The sequence below is a fragment of the Hipposideros armiger genome, unplaced genomic scaffold (genome assembly GCF_001890085.2).
Source record: "Hipposideros armiger isolate ML-2016 unplaced genomic scaffold, ASM189008v1 scaffold_696, whole genome shotgun sequence".
NCBI classification, from domain to species: Eukaryota; Metazoa; Chordata; class Mammalia; order Chiroptera; family Hipposideridae; genus Hipposideros; species Hipposideros armiger.
The window spans coordinates 69,698-88,555 of NW_017732046.1; the positions used below are offsets into that span (position 1 = coordinate 69,698).

Here is an 18,858-nt window from a genome sequence, read left to right on the forward strand (position 1 = left end):
GATTGGCACAGAAGCCCTGCTCATTCTTTAATTAGATAGGGATCGGGCGTGTGTGCGTGCGTGCGTGCGTGCGTGCGTGCGTGTGTGTGTGTGTGTGTGTTAATTAAAGTGCAAATGAAAGCTCACTGTGGCCCCTGCCACGGAATCGGCCCTTACCTGACAACAGGAATAGTTAAGAATATTTTAGGAAGAAGCAGTGATCCCATGGCACTCCTCTACCAGCCTCAGCCCCAGTGAACTGCTCAATTTGATGGGGACACAGACTGGGAGAGTTGCAAGTGATCTCGGAAAGCCCAGAACCCAAGGCTCCCTGTGGGAGATGAGGCCTGTGAGCCATGGAAAGGAGCCCGAGTCTCTCAGGTGGTCAGTCTAATTGGGGATGTCAGAAATTTATATTAAAATCCTTCCTGGCAAGTCTTGGGCGTGGCCCGGAGTGTACAAGCTGCTGCTCCCACATGATGAGGAGCCTGTTTAGGGTCTGCAGCCAGGCTGACCTGAGTTTAAATCTGGCTCTGTCCTTCTCTGGCTGTGTGATTTGGGGAAAGCTAACTTCTCTAAGTCTATCTCCGCAGCCTGTTTATGGGGATGGTTAGAGATAATGTGTGAAACAGCTTTGAAGAGTGCCTGGCGTGATAATAACAGTAAATGCCTACTCTATGCTTCGCATTTATTAACTTGTTGAATCTGTGCAGTGCAGCACCCTATGACGTAGGTGCTATTATTGTAACCATATTTACAGATAAACTGAGACGCAGAGAGGTTAAGGCACTTGTCTAAAGACAATAAATGAAAGAGCCAGAATCTCCAGACTGTGGAAATCTGGCTCAAGAGTCCATGCCTTTAATTACTACATTCTGCTGCCCCACGTTTACTGTGGCATTTAAATTTTTCCTTGGCAGGGGTGTAAATTATTACACTTAGTTGGGGAGAATAATTTGTCAATATGTGTTCATGAGGTTTAAAAGGTTCTTACTCTTTGATGCAGTAATTCCACTGCTGGCAATCAATCCTAAAGAAAGAATGATACATACATAAAAACCCAAATACAGTTTTTTTAAAAAGCACAGCATTATTTATAGTAGTGAAAAAGAGAAACAATCCAACTGTCCAGTTAAAGTTAAAAAAAATTATAATACATCATCTAAATAGACAATTAGACAATATGATCATAAAAGGCAAAATATATATCTGGACTCTTTTTTTTTTAAGATTAGAAAAAAAACAAACCCCAAAATAGTACTAGTGGGTAAGCTAAGGTGGTGGGATATGGAAGTGTGTATTCATTTTTTCTTTCATCTATAATCCTTTCCAAATGTTCTATCATATAGCCATGTTGCGTTCAGCACTTTATTCATTGAATGCTGTTTTCTGGGCTTGTGATGAGCAGCCTGATACATAACACCACGCTGCTGGGTACAAGTGAGGAGCTTGCAGCAGGAGGTGAGAGAATGTGCTCACGCTGTGCTGTCTGCCCAGGGACTGGCCTCTGAGAGAGAGCCTGGGGGAGTTCATACAGCCCCTTCCTCAGAGCCTTGCCACTGGCCTAAGGTTTCTAGGAACCTCAGCTTCCACCTCACCTCTACGTATGGGGTCGGATATTCCCTCTAAGGCAGCCATGTTTTGTAATTTTTAAAAGTTACAATATACAAGCTTTACAGTTTTAGTGTTAAAGTGAAGTGTTTCATCTGGGGTAGATTAAAATGATCACCACACATCCTGGAGGAAATGATGAAAAACTTAAAAGAAAAATAATTTCACATTTTCTCGGTCGTTACATTTTCCATTCACCAACTAAAATCTACTCCTTTTTTTTTTTCCATAAAAGTTCATGCTGGGTATGTTTCTATGAAGAGTCATCTCATGCAGCCCACACATAAGATGACACTTTATTCAGTCAATCTGTTCTTAGGAACAGTGTAAAAATATATATGTGGTGAGGTTAACAATTTTCTTATTTGAACTCTGAACACCAAGGCTAACAGCTCCCTCCCTCGTCAGGTGTTTGAAATCCTTTACGTAAAGTTTAATTGAAATTTTTTATAGTAATAGAGTATATTTTATAATGTGTCAAGATTTAAATACATCGATCCGAAATGTTTTTATAAAAAGAAAATAGGGTTTTTCTTCATGTTTGAAAAGGTTCCGAATATAAATACAAGATTGGGTCTTACTCATAGCATAAGTCTTTTATTATCTATAAATGTCTCCTTTACCCCATTTCCCAATTTTTGCATATATTGGTAAAAAAAATCATTACCCACTTTCCATTAATGATGATACCATCAAATCTTATTCTGACTTATCGAGTCATTTGAATTTTATTTTGATAGCCTGCTACTTGTAAGAGTAGAAGGGAGACAATTATGTTACCTAACATTTGAATTAAGTTATCACACAATTATCACTCTACATTTATTTTCCTTGAATTCATATCATTTAGAAAAAAATATATAACTCTTATTCCTGTCTGACTATACCCACAAGGACAACTAATCCAAAGACAAAAACTAAAGTTTTTTTAATACTATGAGGACAAAACCATGACAATATGACAGGGTGTGGTTACTGTCTAACAAATTCTTCATTTGCATAAAATAAAGAGTTGTTCTATATCTGGTCTTTCATCAAAATCTAATTTTTCCACAGTTGATTTTTATAATCTTTTAATATATGTTTAAGTGATATGAATTCTTTTGGCTTATGCATTACAAAAACATGCTATATTCCAAAACACTTTTTCTGGTATGTATCAAAGGCCTTAATAATATTCATTGTTAGATCCAGAAATTTCACCCCTAAAAATAATCCTAAAGAAGCAATTTAAAATGTGGGCAAAGCTATCCACAGAAAACTTTTCACTGAATTATTCAACAGTAAAAATAAAAACAAGCAAAATATTAAGGTAGGGGTGATTTAGTAAATGATAGTAATCTAGCTGATAGACTCCTTTTGATAGCAGTTGAGAATGAGGAAAGATAATAGAGCAAGGAAGATTATTTTCATGATTTTTATTTAAATAATTTTTACTATAAAATAGTTTTTGTTCAATTAAAGAAAATTTAAAAATAAAGAGAATAGAAAGAAGAAATATTACAATATTCAGTGGAAAAAGTAGAATACACATTTGTACCTACGATATGATTACAGTTATGTTTTTGGTTTTTTTAAAGAAGCAGAGCAAAAACACTGTAAAGCTGTTTTACTGGGGTTTCTTCTTTTCTGTTTTTATCAAGTTATACCTAATTTGTAATGAAAAAATATATTTTAAAAAATTAAGCAGTGCTTCATATAGACAAAATCTCTTGTCTGGCTTACAGAGTAGCCTCATGCCCAGTCCCTTCCTGTGATTTTTTTTTCTTATTACTGTGTTTATTAAACACTGATTTCACTTTAAGAGTTTCTCCCACAGCTACTCTTCAGCCAATAGCTCATGGTATTTGACACATGGAAGGCATTTCCTGTTTTCAAAATGGGTAAACTAAGTCCTAAAACAAATCAGTTATTATTTAACTCCCTGAAATAAATCCATAGAATATCTAGAAATGAAAATAGATCCTTGGTTCCTTTTCCCTGACTTTTGATTTTAAAAATAAACCAAAAAAGTGGTAAGTCCCTGCAAATTGCTGTAACAACGTTTACGTATGCCAAGTTGAATAAATGGAAGCCGGACATGGAGCAAAGAGGTTTAAACCTAAGACACTCTTACTGGGAGCATTCTTCCATTCTTGGCACCCAGAGTAAACTGTGAAGAGTGGAAATCAAAGGACTGCTCCACGGTCTTGCAAGGTAGGTAGGTATTTTTACTTTACAGGTGAGAAATTGAGGCTGGGAGAGTTGAGCTAACTTGTTCAAGGTCACAGGGGTAGTAACTGGCAGAACAGAAATCGATACCCATAAATGACTGTCTACAAAAAGCATGGACTCTTTCCCCTCCTGGTAGCATCGCTGTGAAGATCTAATGAGGCAAACAGGACAGAAATGTATAGGGGAAACTGGGGCATCCGCCCTCTCTGGGGTTCCTGAGAGTGGGGTTCACCCATTCTCCCTATGCCTCCTCCAAGTAGAACAGAGATAGTAACTGTAAAGCTCTGTGAAAAAAATAATAAACAAGAGACTGGTAATATCCTGTTACAATTGTCTTTTATAAAATGTCTCAGATCTTCTGCCATAGGGAAATTCTGACCTATGAGATGTTGCTTGAAATAAATAGGCCATTGGCCGGAGCTTGGAAATGATTGCCATATGAAGAAGATCACTTGTTATTTGGCATCTGCAGATACATTATGATTGTTATTTAATAGCAATTAGTAAATTCAACATCCTTTTTTGGGGAAAACCGGTATTTATAGACAATTATGCCCGGAGCCTACATTATGCTTGCTATTAGATTTATTTCAGTTCCAAAGGAACATATCTGTGTAGGGATTCTTTCTAGCTTAAAAAACATGCACTTTGGGGATGGGAGCTGACATCTTCTTTACTCTCAGGTTCACAGTAAATGAGAGGTAGTCTGGAGTGGTGGGAAATCAGATTCATTCTATCATTTCCAGTCCTGGCTCTTGGCTGCTCTTTGACAAGTTTCTTCACCTCTCCCAATGCTCTTCTTCTTACTTTTCTCCTCTGCTCCCCCTAAGTGTGGAAATCCCATTTCAACACTATACTCCTGGGAAATGACCTGCTCTCGCTGGTTAAATATTATTAATGTGAATTTATTTATTTGAATTGGTAACACAGCCACATGGTTCAAAGCATAAAAAGGGGGATTCAGGGCCATCTTGTCCCACATGCTTCTCTGTGGTGTTCCTGTCCCAGCCCCTAGTTTTACTTGGCAAACTCACAGACTGTGAAGGGCAAACAAAGCAAGATGACTAGATTTAATCTAAATGAAATGGACTTATTCTAAGGTGATACGCAAGGTGATTATCTTTCCCCTTCATAGCCTTCCCATGTTTTCTGAGACTTCAAACAGCAGCACTCAACTAAACTACTAAATAGTCACATCACCTTTTCAAGAAATTTTGACTTTGAACTTGCTAATGTGCAAAGGAAATGGTTCAGCCATATCTCTAGAACTTGACTGCTAATAAATTTTCTTTTGGCCCATTTATCATTTTCTTTTAAATTGCCTTTTTCTGCTTTGCAGAGAATATAAGGGATAAATGAAAGATTTGTTTTGGACTGCTTTAAGATGTCTATATCTTGGGCCAGGCAAAGCACACAAGAAATAAAAACTTAACAAAATGTCCTTAATTTCCCTTCAGCTAATTCAATATTTGTAATCCTTCTGATTAAGATTGGTTACCTCTGCATTTATTTATAAAGGGTGCGTTGGGCAAACAGTAGTGTAAAGAGGATAGCTAGGCACACATTTAAGATGTGTGTCTAGTCCTGCACCTGGCACACAGTAGGTGTGCAGCCATTGCTGTATAAAACATAATTTATTAGAGCATGCTTGAAGCACTGCCATAGTAACCAAATATTTTCCGCAAATCTTGAGATTTACAGTGCAAATTAAAAATCACTTTAAAAAACATTCTCTAGGCAAAGGGCTCTAAGGGACTTTTTAAATTTCATGACAACTTTGGATTATCCTAATATATGGTGGTTATTTTACAAGAACTTAGGAGCTCTGCTCCCTTATCCTGTTATCTGACACTGGAGACTTACTGTGCATGAAGTAGTAATCAAAATCTAACTCAATGCATTTAGGCAAGTAATGTAATTACAGTGCTACCCACTCTTGTCAGAAAAGGGTTTAGGCTTAACGACGACACAACAGGCCACACTATGGATCATGACACACAGACTAGCGTTGGAGGTTGCTGCATTGTTTATTTTGGGTGAGATTTTAATTTTTTTCCTGTCCTATTAATATAATTAATTAATTAATGCAATTCATTCATTTACTCAGTCCACAGACATTCGTTAAGAGACTACCAGAAACATAATGGTGTCGATTCGGTTGCCCACCCTCGTGGAACTCACAATCCCCGTGAAGATTTACTTTTCAATAATCATCAGGGTTGTGCTTTTATGGCGCTTTACTGTTCCCCTCAGGACCAGGTGCCTGGGTGCGGCCTCAGGCGGTGGCGGAGCCCGCGCCTGAGATACCTCTCCCCAAGGCTGGCCCGGGCAGGGCGGGGTCAGCCGAGCAGCCGCCGTCGCTGCCCCCGCGCGCTCCCTCCCGGGCGGACTTTAATTTCGCAGCTCCGACCACCGGAAATTAGCCGCCAGCAGAGCGGTCCCGGCACCGTGCGGGTGAGCGCGCGGTGGGGAGGGCGCGCCCACCAGCCCAGCCGGGCGCCCGCGGGACGCGCCACCAGCGCCTTCTCCGCCGGGGGCTCGGCGCTCGCCCACCTCTTCCAAATTTAACCATTACCTAAATCCGAAGGGAAATGAGCAAACCTCTGGGATTGGGTGTCAAGGTATTTTCAGCCTCGTTGGGCGTATTTATCCCGAAGTGTTTCCACAACAAGCTATTTCGGGGACGCGAGGCAGGTTTCGCTCTGCGGACGCCGCGGCCACTCGCAGGGCTCCAGGTCGGCGGCACCGCGGGCGGGTGATTCACGGCTAGGACCCAGGGGCGGCGCAGGCCAAGCAGGCGGCGGGGTTGGGGGGAGGGTATCCCGAGCCAGATGGGCGGGGAAACCTCCTGGAAGCTGTGCGCTCCCACTCCCGGCGCTCCAGTCAATCTGTGTCCTGAATCTGTGACTTCTCGCTACGGAAGCCTCCCAGGAGCCAAGAATAGTTCATTTTCTTTCGAGTCATTTCTAGTGTCTGGGCCCTCCGGGTCTCCCCACCTCGAGCCGTCCCACCGAGAAAAAATTGGGAGGGCCGCCGCGGACGGCTGGAAAAGCCGTGCCCCTTGTCTGCCTCCTAACCCCTCGCGCCTAGGAGCGCGCCCCGCCGCCCGATTGGGGGGTGGGGAGCAGGTCTGAGAGGGCTAAGCGAGCTACTCCTTAACGCTCAGGAAGTGAAGCTTGTGGTTTTGGGGGCTGAGCTCGGAAGGAGATTTAAAAAAAGAGAGAGAGAGAGACAGAGAGGTCTGTCCCGAAAGCAACTCAGTTTGAAAGCTCTCGGAGCGCGGTGCCCGCGCCCTGACCCCGCAGGTAGGTTCGCTGCGCCTGTTCTGCGCCTTTCTCCCTGGCGGGGGCGACTGCGGAAACTGGCCGGCACAGGCACTGCGGGGGCGACCAGAGGACGCTACCGGGTTCCCACTCGCTGCCCGCCGCTGTGCGGGAGCGCGGAGAGCTCTATCCGCTGGGTCCCAGCGCGACCCGCACAGCGGGACTGGGGATCTGATGCACGGGACGCGCGCCAGGCTATTTGATGGTTCTGCAAGGGATCGCCATCCACCCGGGAAGGAAACAACTGGTGGGGAGGTGGCGGCAGCTGGGTTCAGAAGGCTGCCCGCTCGGCGCCTTCAGCCCCCGCCGTCCCAGGCCCTGACCGTGAACAGAGGCCCTGCGGGCCCCGCGTGCTCTGAGAGGGCCGCCCCGCCCCCCGCCCCTCCCGAGGCCGCCAGCTGCTACGCGAGGTCGCCTTCCCACGCGCTCAGCCCTGGGCTCTATCACTCCTCTACCCACTACACTCCCAGGAACCCGCAGAGCCAGCCAGGATGCAAGAGAGGCGCAGGGCTGTGGCTCGGGTGGGGAGGAAGCCCCCACGCCAGCCTGATCCCGCGCGGTCCCAGCTAGTCCAGACTCAGCGCTGGCGCGGACAACTCCTCGCTCTCCGCCCTGCCCAGGGAGTCCAGCTCCGCGCCAACACTCACTCAAGGTGCAGCAGGGCCCTTGGGACCTTTTCACCCGTTTTTCCTTTCCCTTGAGTTTCAGGGTTGTTTAAGGAATTGGTTTTTGCGTTCGTAGTGTCCAATTTTACGGCTGAAGGGGAGGCTCATGCCGGGGCGCCGGGTAAACTGTAGCGGCAGAACTAAGCCCTAGGGCAGCCCAGCACCCCGAAGCCTCCTGAAGCTCCGACCCTAGGCACCCTCACCCCTAGAGGCCTTTTGGAACTTAGCACGCGGGAAACATCGCTTAGGGCTCCATTACATGCCTCAGCTTTTCTCCCAAGTCCCTCCCTACTCCTCCCCTGAGGAAGGGGACACAATGGGGCGTGGAATGCCCTCCAGGGAACAAGTCCCCTAGAACTCGTTTTGAGCCCGGAGCGCCAAAGGGCAGACAGGCCGTGCCCTGCAAACTGCCCTGGGAGCCGCGCGGCGCCTAGTCTGGCAGTCTAAGCCGTGCGAAGCCCAAGAACAAGGCGGCCCAGGGTCCCCGGCGCCCTTATTTCTTAACTAGCCGAGAACGGAGAGCTGCGGTGCCCGAAGAGCCTGCAGCTCGCAAGTGAACCTGGACCCTAGTGCCTTCAACGTGGGAGGAAAAAGCAGATTCATTTCCCTAGACCTCCTAGCCCTTAAGATCCCGCCCCCCGGAGAGAGACCCGAGCGCAGAGGAGGCGCTGCCCCGCCTCCCTGCCAGGCTCAGGTTTCGCCCCTGGGATTAGGTGAACTGATTGGGGGGTTAATGAGAGCGGCGTAGCGGGCAGCTAGCTTTCTCCCTGGCGGGCGCCGGAGCCCCGGCTCTGTCAACTGACAGAGCAGCCTGAGCTCTCCGACGTCCGCTAAACTGTTGGTTCTCCGCGGACTCCCGGACACCGCGCGTTTCCCCGCCAGCGCGCGCGGATCCGGCTCAACTTCCCCAGGACAAGTGTTTTGGTGAGCAGAGAGCGGAAAGTGCTTTTTCCCAGGACTTGGTTTCCGAAGTTTGGTCTGGGGTGTCTCGCCCCGGACCCTGTCTGCTCCCACCGCACCCGCCTCTCCAGGCTAACTTTTTTTCTTCCCCCGCGTGGGACACGAGTGTGAAGCCGAGCAATATCGCCGGGATGCGAGTTCCTCCCCGGGCCGGGGTCAGTCCTCTGCCACTTTCCCCGCCTCACCTTCTTGTCCCTCTGCTCTCCTGGCTTCTTTCTCTGGCTTTTGCTGCCCCGGGCCCTCTGCTGCTGTCCTCGGATCCCGCCCCACAGCCTGCCTAGTGCTTCCCGCCCCTGCACCCTGTTCACTCCTGTGTGTAGCCCGCTGTTGGAGGGCTTGGATCCTTGCCTCTTCCGGGTCGCGGACCACTGACACATTCCCCCGGCCCTGAATTTATCCACGCGTCTCCGACCTCTTCCCTAGCCCGAAAGCAAGAGCCTGGCAGTCAGTGAGTGGTCAAGTTGAAGTAACTGGCCCGTTGGGGACTCTGACTCTTAAAGAGTTTGATTGCCGGAGCGAGTTTTGCTAGGAAAGGGGAGGGGCCGAGGGGCGTGGGCAAGGCATAAGGAAGAGGCTTGAGCCCAGGCCCTGGTACGGGTTTTGCCGCTGAGCTGTGGCGGCGTCGGCAGCTGCAGCGGCGGGCTCGTGCCACCTGTCCGAGTGCCACCTGGTGAGCGTGGCGCAGTGGGGCCAAGCCCCTCCTCCCGCGGGCCTTCCTTGCTCCTCCCCGGCCTGAACCCTACCTCCGCCCGGTCCCGGACTTGGAGCGTGCTGACCCGCGTTTCCACCCGGTTCGTCTCTCGCAGGTCTCCACCTAGCTGAGGCTGAGCAAGAACTCGGGGTAACCGTGGGGTGACGGCGGCTCCAGGGACCCTTGGAGCGGAGTGGGGAGCGCACCCGACCATCATGCCGCGTTCGTTCCTTGTCAAGAGCAAGAAGGCTCACAGTTACCACCAGCCGCGCTCCCCGGGACCCGACTATTCTCTCCGCCTGGAGAATGTACTGGCGCCAGGCGGAGCAGGTGCGGGACGCGCGCGGGTGGGGATAAGCTGCTCCCGGGAACGTAGACTCTGCTCCCCCCGCCCCGCTACGCCATCCCCCAGGAACCGGGAAAAGAGGCTTGACGCCCCCCCCCCCTTTGATGGCTGTTTTGTTTTCTACCGCCTGGGTTCCTTCGGGGTTTGTCGCCTAGATGCCACGGCCTCTCGGCTCTCACCCTCGGATTTCGGAGGGTTGATGGCCAGGTCTGGGAGAGGAGGAAGACCGGGTGCCACGGTTTGGGGAGCGCTACTTCAGAACCATCGGGCCCAAGTAGGCCCACCCTGAGCCCCTATCCTACCTCCTCTCCGCAGACAGCACCTCGAGCGCAGGCGGGGCGAAGGCGGAGCCCCGGGGTCGTTTGTCCCCCGAGATGCAGCTCACCGAGGCCCCCGACAGAGCCTCTGCGTCCCCCGGCAGCTGTGAGGGCAGCGTCTGCGATCGGAGCTCGGAATTTGAGGACTTCTGGAGGCCTCCGTCGCCCTCTGTGTCTCCAGGTAGGGATCCATTGGGAGCTCTGAGGCCCTGGCGTCAAGGATCCCTCGGTGAGAAATGAACCGGCACGGCTTTGGGCGCAGAAATGCTAAATGGATGGCGGAAAGTCTTTCCGAGAGGAGGGGTCGTTTCCATGGGGTAAGAGACCGGTCGGGGAAACATCCGGCTTCTCGGGGACTGTGACAGCCTGCTTTTGGGGTCTGCTGCCTGTATCCAGAGCAGCGGGATCCGGGCTATTTATCCCTAATTAATTCGTTTGCGAGGAGCCGGTGGGTGAGAGAAAATAAATTAATCTCCTCGACCGTCCGCAACATCAACATTTCGTTTTCTGGCCAGAGCTGATTGTTGTTAAGAAAGAGCTGGGATCCCAGAATCCAGACCCCCCCCGCCCCCCCGAGTTTCAAACGGAGACCTGGGCAGTCAAATAAACGTGTCGTTGCCTTTTTAAATTACGGGGCGTGGGGCCTGGCAGAGCCGGGTGCCCAGCTGGAGGAATCTGTTCCGGGACGAAAATCTCGGCCTCCCGCTGGGTCTTCGCAAACACGAATTGGGGGCCCATTTCATTTTTCGTTCTGCCTCGTTGGCCCAATTTTGGGGACCAGCCGTCTGGTTTCATTTCCAGCCAGCAGCCGAGTTTCGCGAAAACTGGGTGATTGTACTTTGGGTGGGGGCGATCTCGGGTTCGGGAGGCGGGAAGGAACGCAGACAGGCCGGATCTGCCAAGGGCAGGTTATTTCCAGATTGCATTTACTAGTTTTAAAAGACACCCGCAGCCTCATCCCGCACTGAGTGCGCTGACTTGGCTAAAGCCATTGTTCCAGCGAGTGTGGCTGTGCAGGACATCATCCCGCAAGGACTGGGCGCCACCGGCATCTCTCCAACGGAAACTCGGGGTGCAGCCTCTCTCTAAAGCGGATAGCCTGAACTGGAGGCTGCGGAGTGTGTGAACAGATTTGTAAATCCGTATGCACTTAGAGAAAGTATATGCTCAGCAACTGGTTTTAGCAAAATTCCCGTGGGTTGGGGGTGCAGAAGGCTCGAATTCGGAAAGCTATACCCCTTACAGTTGGTGGCTAAACCAAACCTTAGTTGTAAACAATTCTCTTAATTAACTCGGCTGTTTTTTTTTCTCGTCAAATTATGATGGGAATGAGGAGTATTTGGTAGTCAGTTCAATCCCCAAACCCCCTTCCCGCTGCCCCTTTGCTCCCAGCACTGGATGGGTACTTAACTTGAAGGAATGTTAACGCCTTCCTGTTATGGTTTTTGGCTTTTTCTTTTTCCCCCAGGCAGATACGTCTCGAGTGGGCCAGGCCGCATTTTATTGGTCCTCTCCCTCCCTCCTTATCGATCCCGGGAAAGAAAAGGGATGGAGTGGGAACGCGCAGGGGCCAGAGAGTGCCGGCCCTAGGCGCTGGGCGCTGGGCCCTGTGCCCACGAGCGCTGTCCAGGTCCCGAACAGTGGCTGCCTTCTCCCTCACAGCTCAGCTCAGAGCGTTTATTAAGCACAGTGTGACGCGCCTTTTTCTGTGGGACCGCCAGGTGCGCTGGTCCAGCCAGAAAAAAAGCCTGTTAATGTCGTGTGCTTCCGCTGGCCGTGTCACAGAATTTACCTGTCTCGGCACCTGAGGTCATTTTAATTATGTTTCCTGCGTTGCCGCCTCCAGTGGTCCTCGAGGCCCCAGGGATCGGGTACGCATTTTATCCTAGGGGCGTCCCAGGCATTTTGCGCGACGCCTGGCGCATGGAGTGCCCCACAAATGCTGGGTGACCTCAGTCTCAAACACCCGACTGGCAGACGCAGCCGGGCGGCGTCCGCCCCTCGGTTTTAAGCCTGACCGGACGCCCTCTTGTGTCTCCGCAGCCTCAGAGAAGTCGGTGTGCCAGTCGCTGGACGAAGCTCAGCCCTTCTCCCTGCCCTTCAAGCCGTACTCGTGGAACGGCTTGGCGGGGTCTGACCTGAGGCACCTGGTGCAGAGCTACCGGCCGTGCGCGGCCCTGGAGCGCGGCGCCGGCCTGGGCCTCTTCTGCGAGCGCACCCCGGAGCCAGGCCATCCCGCGGCGTTGTACGGCCCGGAGCGGGCGGCTGGCGGCGCAGGGGCTGGGGCGCCCGGGGGAGGCAGCGCAGGAGGCGGCGCAGCTAGCGGCGCGGGCCTAGGGCTCTACGGCGACTTTGGGCCCGCGGCGGCAGGGCTGTATGAACGGCCGACGGCTGCGGCGGGCGGGCTGTACCCGGAGCGCGGCCACGGGCTGCATGCGGACAAGGGCGCCGGCGTCAAAGTGGAGTCGGAGCTGCTGTGCACCCGCCTGCTGCTGGGCGGCGGCTCCTACAAGTGCATCAAGTGTAGCAAGGTGAGGCTTCCGCGCCGCCAGTTTGGCGGGCCTAGCGCCCGCCTCCCCTGACGGCGCGCAGCTGGCGTCCGCGCCCCTCGGCCCCTCTCAGCGTCCTTCTCCCCGGTCTCAACCGCTTTAGGTGTTCTCCACGCCACACGGGCTCGAGGTGCACGTGCGCAGGTCCCACAGCGGCACGAGACCCTTTGCTTGCGAGATATGCGGCAAGACCTTCGGGCACGCGGTGAGCCTGGAGCAGCACAAAGCCGTGCACTCGCAGGTAAGAGCGGGGCGCACGGCCGGGCACGGCCCGGCTCAGGTTTTCTCATTCGGGGATGTTCACTGTGCAGCACTGGCAGGTGTCTGCTTGACAGCTTTTCTCCTTGGTCTTCCTCCGACTGCCCCCAGTCTCCTCCACTATATCCCCTTGCCCAGGTGTAGCTATGCAGGGAAAGGTGGGTGGCAGTCGGCTCAGGTCTCCAGGCAACCTTAGAGTTTGATGTCACATCATTGTGAGACTCCAGAGTGTGATCCCGAGCATTACTTTGGGTTTGAGGAGGGTTTGTATGCACTCTTGCTGCTAATAGATCAGATTTATTAGCTCTGTTTCTTTTCCTCAGCTTCTTTTCACTAAATGGCTGTCACTTCATCTACATTGACCCCTCCCGACTGAAAAGGAGGGATCTCAGCTCACTTAGAGCACCGAGTGGCATATTTGTCCTACTCGTTTGTTCATTCGCTTAAAATATTGCCCAACTTCCAGGTGCTCGACATATAAGAATCTTACAACACATCAGGTCCCTGACAGGATGCCCGCCTGGAGACTAGTATAGCTGAGAGACAGGCTAGATAAGCAAATGAGTACCGAAGTAACTATGACAGCAGAATGCTTACTCACAGAGACATATTTACTAAAAAGAGTATTCTCCCATCTCCCTCAACAACCGCACTGGCTGGAGGGAGGGGGCGCCCGAAGTGACTGAGGTCTAAGCCTCCTGTTGAGGAGGGTGGAGAAGTGTTTGTAAGTGGGTGTCAAAAAAGCAGGGTGGGGATACGTTTTTGACATGGGGTGTGGAGGGTTGTGGGTGAAAAGTGAACGGGTAGAAAAAGTGTTAAAGGGGAAGAGGATAAGGGTGGGGAGAGCGGAGGTTGGAAATAATGGGGAGCGAGAGAATAACGGGGCAGGCTATTTGGAAGGCGAGTCTGAAGGAAGGGAGAGCCCTGGCTTTGGGGATTTTAGAGTCAGGTTAATGGTGAGGAGGAGAATGGCAGCCTAGATGACTGCAATAGGAATGCCACATCTTTCCACAGGAACGGAGCTTTGACTGTAAGATCTGTGGCAAGAGCTTTAAGAGGTCGTCGACACTGTCCACACACCTGCTCATCCACTCAGACACCCGGCCTTACCCCTGTCAGTACTGTGGCAAGAGGTTCCATCAGAAGTCAGACATGAAGAAACACACCTTTATCCACACTGGTGAGCTGAGGGCCCTTGGCTTTTAGGAAACACCCAGTGAGGGGTAGGGGGCAGGGGGCATTGTTCTTCTCTCTGAGGCCAATATAATTTATCATCTCTGTGATACCCTGGCCCCAGAATGAATGGTGAATGAGGCCTTCCAGATGGAATTAATCACTGCAGTGTGTTAAAGAAAACAAGGAGGCAGATTCTCTTAGGTTCGTTTACATGCAGGATTCTCCCTTCCCCCAGAGGGGCCTTGGTTTGGGATTGTATCTGAAGAGCCAGTCAGCAGGTCAGTTGCAGGTTCCCTGTCCTTGCAAAGGATATTTTCCTCTCGTTTAGCAGCCGCTCCATCTGCTACCTGCTCTGGGTGAAATACAAAGCTCCAGGGTCCTCTCAGAGTGTTGTCCTAAATGTTTACCTAGAGACTGAGGCCTTTCTCTAGGGCTCCCACCCAGCCTTTTTGGGGAGGGACTTATGTGTGGCATCTTGCTGCATTTTTAGGAGTCTGGGAGCTTATTCTGATTGAGGAGAGGAAAAAAAAGCAATGCTAAACATTACTAAGCTCTCTGCTAAGCACTTTAAAAAATGCATTATCTCATTTTATGCTCACAACAATTCTGGCAATATTCCTTATTCCCATTTTAGACAATGAGGAAAATGAGGCATGAAGGGTTAGGTAAGCTGTCTCAGGGTCACATTGCTAGCAAGTGGCAGGGCTAAGACTTCAATTCAGGTCTGTCTGACCTCAAGTGTCTATGCCCGTGACCACTGTTTATTATTTTCTGTTTTTAGAGTCATGGGAATTGGTAGATACAGAGAGCTTCTATTCATTTATTGCTATTTTCAAAATATGAGCAAGTACATGCCATAAAGAATGATAGTTCTTTACCTATTATAGTGTTTTGTAATTTACAAAGTGCTTTCAAGTATATCACTTCATTTGATCCTTACTGCCATCCCATAAAGTAAAAGAATCTGCAAGTACCATCCTGAAACTTCAAGAGATGGGATGATTTACCAAAGGTCAGACTGAGAGCAAATCATGGGACCATGGAATGCTCTGGCTTCCAATCCTGGACTCTTTCCCTAAAGTTTTGATTGTGTGGAGGTGGCAGTTTTAATGCCAAGAGCACCCTCTTTAATAGTCAACAAGACATTTTACGTGAGACCCAGAATCCTGTTTTATTTCAGAATGTGAGTACTGATTGGAAACAAGTTACAGTGTATTCCAAACACTTACCATTGACGTTTATAAATATGTATGTTTGGGCAGTGCAGCTGCCCCATCAGAAAACCCAGAAAAATATCCTACTTTAATCATGCTCTCTTGCCTGACATTTCCATGTAACTCACTCCTTTTGAGTAAAGGTATTCCAGACGCTTATCAAAATGCAACTAGGATCTTGACTGAATGAAACATTAAGCCCTTATCAAACATTTACATTATAGCTAGAATTCATTTCTCAGATTTGTTTGACCCTAAAGAGATAGGATAAGTTTTGATGGGTGTTTCCTTATCAAGGAAATCTGAAGCATGAAGACAGAAATGGGTACAGTAAGAGGAACAGAGGGTTCCTCAGAAATGAACTTCATCTATTTTACATTTTTTCTAAGGCCAAGCCCTGACTATAATGCCATGCTGAGGCTCTTTGGAAATCCATGCAATTTATCCAAATGTTAAACAGCTCATGAATTTCTATCTGTTATTTATTAATCTATGGGGAAGAGTTGCTGGTATATAAAGAATCCTGTGGTGAACCTCATAAAGAGAAAGTAAAATCAAGATAGAAAAGGATCAGCTACCTTAAGACATACTTTGTGGCCCAAATGTGGATTTTTTTAAAAATAAGACTGAGAAATGTCCATGCTTCAGATGCATTCTGTTGTCCTTCAAGAGCAAGAAAGGCGACAGGCTCATTGGTCCATGCAAACCAACACCCACTTGGAAACTCAGATTTGAAAACTTCCTCTGCATTAGAACAGAGTCACATGGTTTGAAGAGCAGCCCTCACCCCCACCCCAACCCTCTATGAACATCTGCTATGGGAGCTCTCTGCTTCTAAAGGCAGGGGAGTCCTCCCAGGGTAGATTCAGCTGCCAGCCTGGGGAGGGCACGTGGCCTGTGCTCTGCTTCCGTTTAGCAGGAAACGGTTTGAGGCCCTATGGCTGGGAACCCCCACTCAGAAAGTCTTCCTTTCACCCGGTGCACTCATGGCTTCCCGGGACTTGGGTTATAACACATCACCCTCCCCGTTGCTTGAAGTCCTCAGACTGTGGTGTAGCCAGCTGCCACCAAGAGCACATGTGGGTTACAGTGGGTCACAATGAGTCCCCTCTAGCTTCATCACAGACTCATACTTCCTCCCCTCCCCTCTTCCATCCCTGCAGGTGAGAAGCCCCACAAGTGCCAGGTGTGCGGCAAGGCGTTCAGCCAGAGCTCCAACCTCATCACCCACAGCCGCAAGCACACAGGCTTCAAGCCCTTCGGCTGCGACCTCTGTGGGAAGGGCTTCCAGAGGAAGGTGGACCTCAGGCGGCACCGGGAGACGCAGCATGGGCTCAAGTGAGCGCCCTGCCAGGCCACAAGCAGCAGTTACACAACACTAGGGAGGGCTGCCTCCCCACTTGCCACCACCTACTTGGACTTCAGGCGCCCCAGTCCAGTCCGCAGATCCCACCTGGGTGATCCCCCTTCACCGAACTTCCTGGAGCTGCCAGAGAGGATAAGTTACCTTTTCAAAGTCCATCCTGGAGTGGGAACCAAATGACTCACTGGGCTTTGGACACACCGAAGTGCTCCACTATACCTGAAGACTCAAAGTCAAGAGGGCATCAGATAAAACCTTGGGCCCCACCAGCTTCCCTTTCCCAGCCCTGCTCCATGGACAGGAAGTTCCTTCAAGTGTCTTCCTCCTCCTGACCCACCCCAGACACTTGTGTGGAACAGGAGGAATCAACACTTACAAGGTAGACACAAGCTAATGTTTTTATCTAGAATGAAGAATGAGTGTTATTTTTGTTTTTTTCCTTCTGGGGAGTCTGTTGACCCCTTTCTGTTGGGTGCTGCCTGTAAATCTTGGAAGGATCATTTCTCCTACTTGAAGAATGGTTCAGAAACTGATTTGGGGAAGTAGTTTCATGCTTTTGAAATTACAAGATACACTGTAGAGCCTACCCCAAGAAGGAGCTGAAGAACAGTGGACTTGGTGATGAGAGGAGATTAGAGGCCTCCGGGAGGCCTGCGAAGGCTGCATCGGAGGAGGTGGAAGCACAGAGCAAGCCTTTGGACAAAATATCCATTCACTCAGCAAATGTTTAGTGACCACCAGTTACCATGGTATCAGCCCTACGCTAGGTAATGGGGAGCCAGAGATTAAGGTCACAGCCTCTGCCTTGCCTTTCAAAAGCTAACAGTTATACCTCCAAGTGGCTGGGTCTGTTCTTTCCCTCCAAAGGAAATCCAAGAGGACAAAACAGAATTTTGAACCTCCCCTTCTGACCTGTTAGGATTTTATCAAGCATAGACAAAACATAGCTGAACAGATACTTCAAAAGATTTGTGTGTATATTCACTTTTTTATTGTTAAGCTGATTTTTAAAGATGTCTAAGCTAGCAGGTTTGTGAGAGTGAAGGCTGTCTTCAACTCTTTGGCCCTCCATGTGTACCATAGAGAAAAACCATGATATTTTCCTCTGGTGAGGTTTGTAAATGTTTTTTAGATCTTCTGGAGTGCATTATGTTTGTTAATACATATTTATTAGAGTGATGTTTTAAGTTAATAAAGTATTAAGACTCTTACATATTGCTTTTTCATTTAGGCAGGGAATTTGTGAAAGACCTTTATTTTAGTCTGTAGGGGGAGTTGGCACTGAAGGAAACTACAGAAGTAAAGCAGACAAGCCAACATCCAGAAGAGAATAAAATTCAAGTCCTCTGGTTTTCATGTGCTTTTTTCTTCTCTTCTACTCTTCAGAGATCCTTATTTCTTAACAGAAAAATTAGCTTTTGGCATCCCTGATGGTCCCACATGTTCATAGCCTCTTTCTTCTGAGAGTTTCAGGTCTTTTTTACACGCCAGAAGGCTCCCAGGTGAGTAAAGAAATCACAAGCCTTAGGTCTAGACAATGGAGTCTTAGTCACAGCTGTGTCACCAACACATCATGTGACTTGGGCAAATCCTTTGACCTCCCTGATACCGGATTCCTTGACTATAAAATGTAGCTATGGTTCGAGCATCCCAATATAACCCTGACTACTTTGATTCTGTGGAGACTGGAGAGAAAAGAAAATATCTGAGATTGGTTTGTTTGCTGCCTCACCTAATGCAAGTTACAAATCTAAAGATGCATGAGGGGCCGTAAAATTGGGATCTGGGTTATCCCTGGCTCTATTCCACTTGTGGGAACTTCTTGCATAAATCAATCCCTTCAGAGAATGAAACCAGAATAAGGCCCTAGCCTAAACCCTGACTACCTGTGCTGTTTCTCACATTTCCCAGCTAGGGTATGCATGGCCCAGTGATCACCAGCAGATTGTTTATTTCTATTCAAATCAACTTTGACTGATTGACTGACACCTAGTATATACCTGGCACTGTGCTAAGGGCTTGAATACAGCAGTGAGCACGATATCCAGTGGAGCTTTCTTTATTTGGTCACTGCTAAATCGTCAGCTCCCAGAACAGTGCCTAGCACACAGTAGGAGATCAAGAAATACTTGCTAAGGTGCTAAGTTAATAGGCAGACAAACTCCTGCTTCATCGTGGCTGGCTCTGCTCTC

At 49.2% G+C, this 18,858-nt stretch overlaps 1 protein-coding gene across 5 annotated transcripts; it reads left to right on the top strand.

Moving 5' to 3' along the window:
- The first annotated feature begins 7,043 nt into the window (after positions 1-7,043).
- GFI1 (growth factor independent 1 transcriptional repressor) lies at positions 7,044-17,836 on the top strand. Of its 5 annotated transcripts, none has more exons than XM_019626971.1 (7): positions 7,044-7,109; positions 9,559-9,773; positions 10,105-10,287; positions 12,150-12,637; positions 12,759-12,896; positions 13,928-14,093; positions 16,467-17,836. In XM_019626971.1, the coding sequence occupies exons 2-7, from the start codon at positions 9,659-9,661 to the stop codon at positions 16,643-16,645; spliced, it is 1,269 nt and encodes a 422-aa protein (XP_019482516.1). In that variant the 5' UTR covers positions 7,044-7,109; positions 9,559-9,658; the 3' UTR covers positions 16,646-17,836. The 5 variants fall into 5 exon arrangements, with proteins under 5 accessions (XP_019482516.1, XP_019482519.1, XP_019482518.1 ...); XM_019626974.1 differs by lacking the exon at positions 7,044-7,109 and adding an exon at positions 7,712-7,779; XM_019626973.1 differs by lacking the exon at positions 7,044-7,109 and adding an exon at positions 8,588-8,716.
- The last annotated feature ends 1,022 nt before the right edge of the window (positions 17,837-18,858 follow it).

Coding starts and splice junctions, on each gene's coding strand:
- GFI1 (XM_019626971.1), top strand. CDS start 9,659: ATGCCGCGTTCGTTCCTTGTCAAGAGCAAGAAGGCTCACAGTTACCAC. Junction 9,774..10,104: donor ACTGGCGCCAGGCGGAGCAG/GTGCGGGACGCG, acceptor TCCTCTCCGCAG/ACAGCACCTCGAGCGCAGGC. Junction 10,288..12,149: donor GTCGCCCTCTGTGTCTCCAG/GTAGGGATCCAT, acceptor GTGTCTCCGCAG/CCTCAGAGAAGTCGGTGTGC.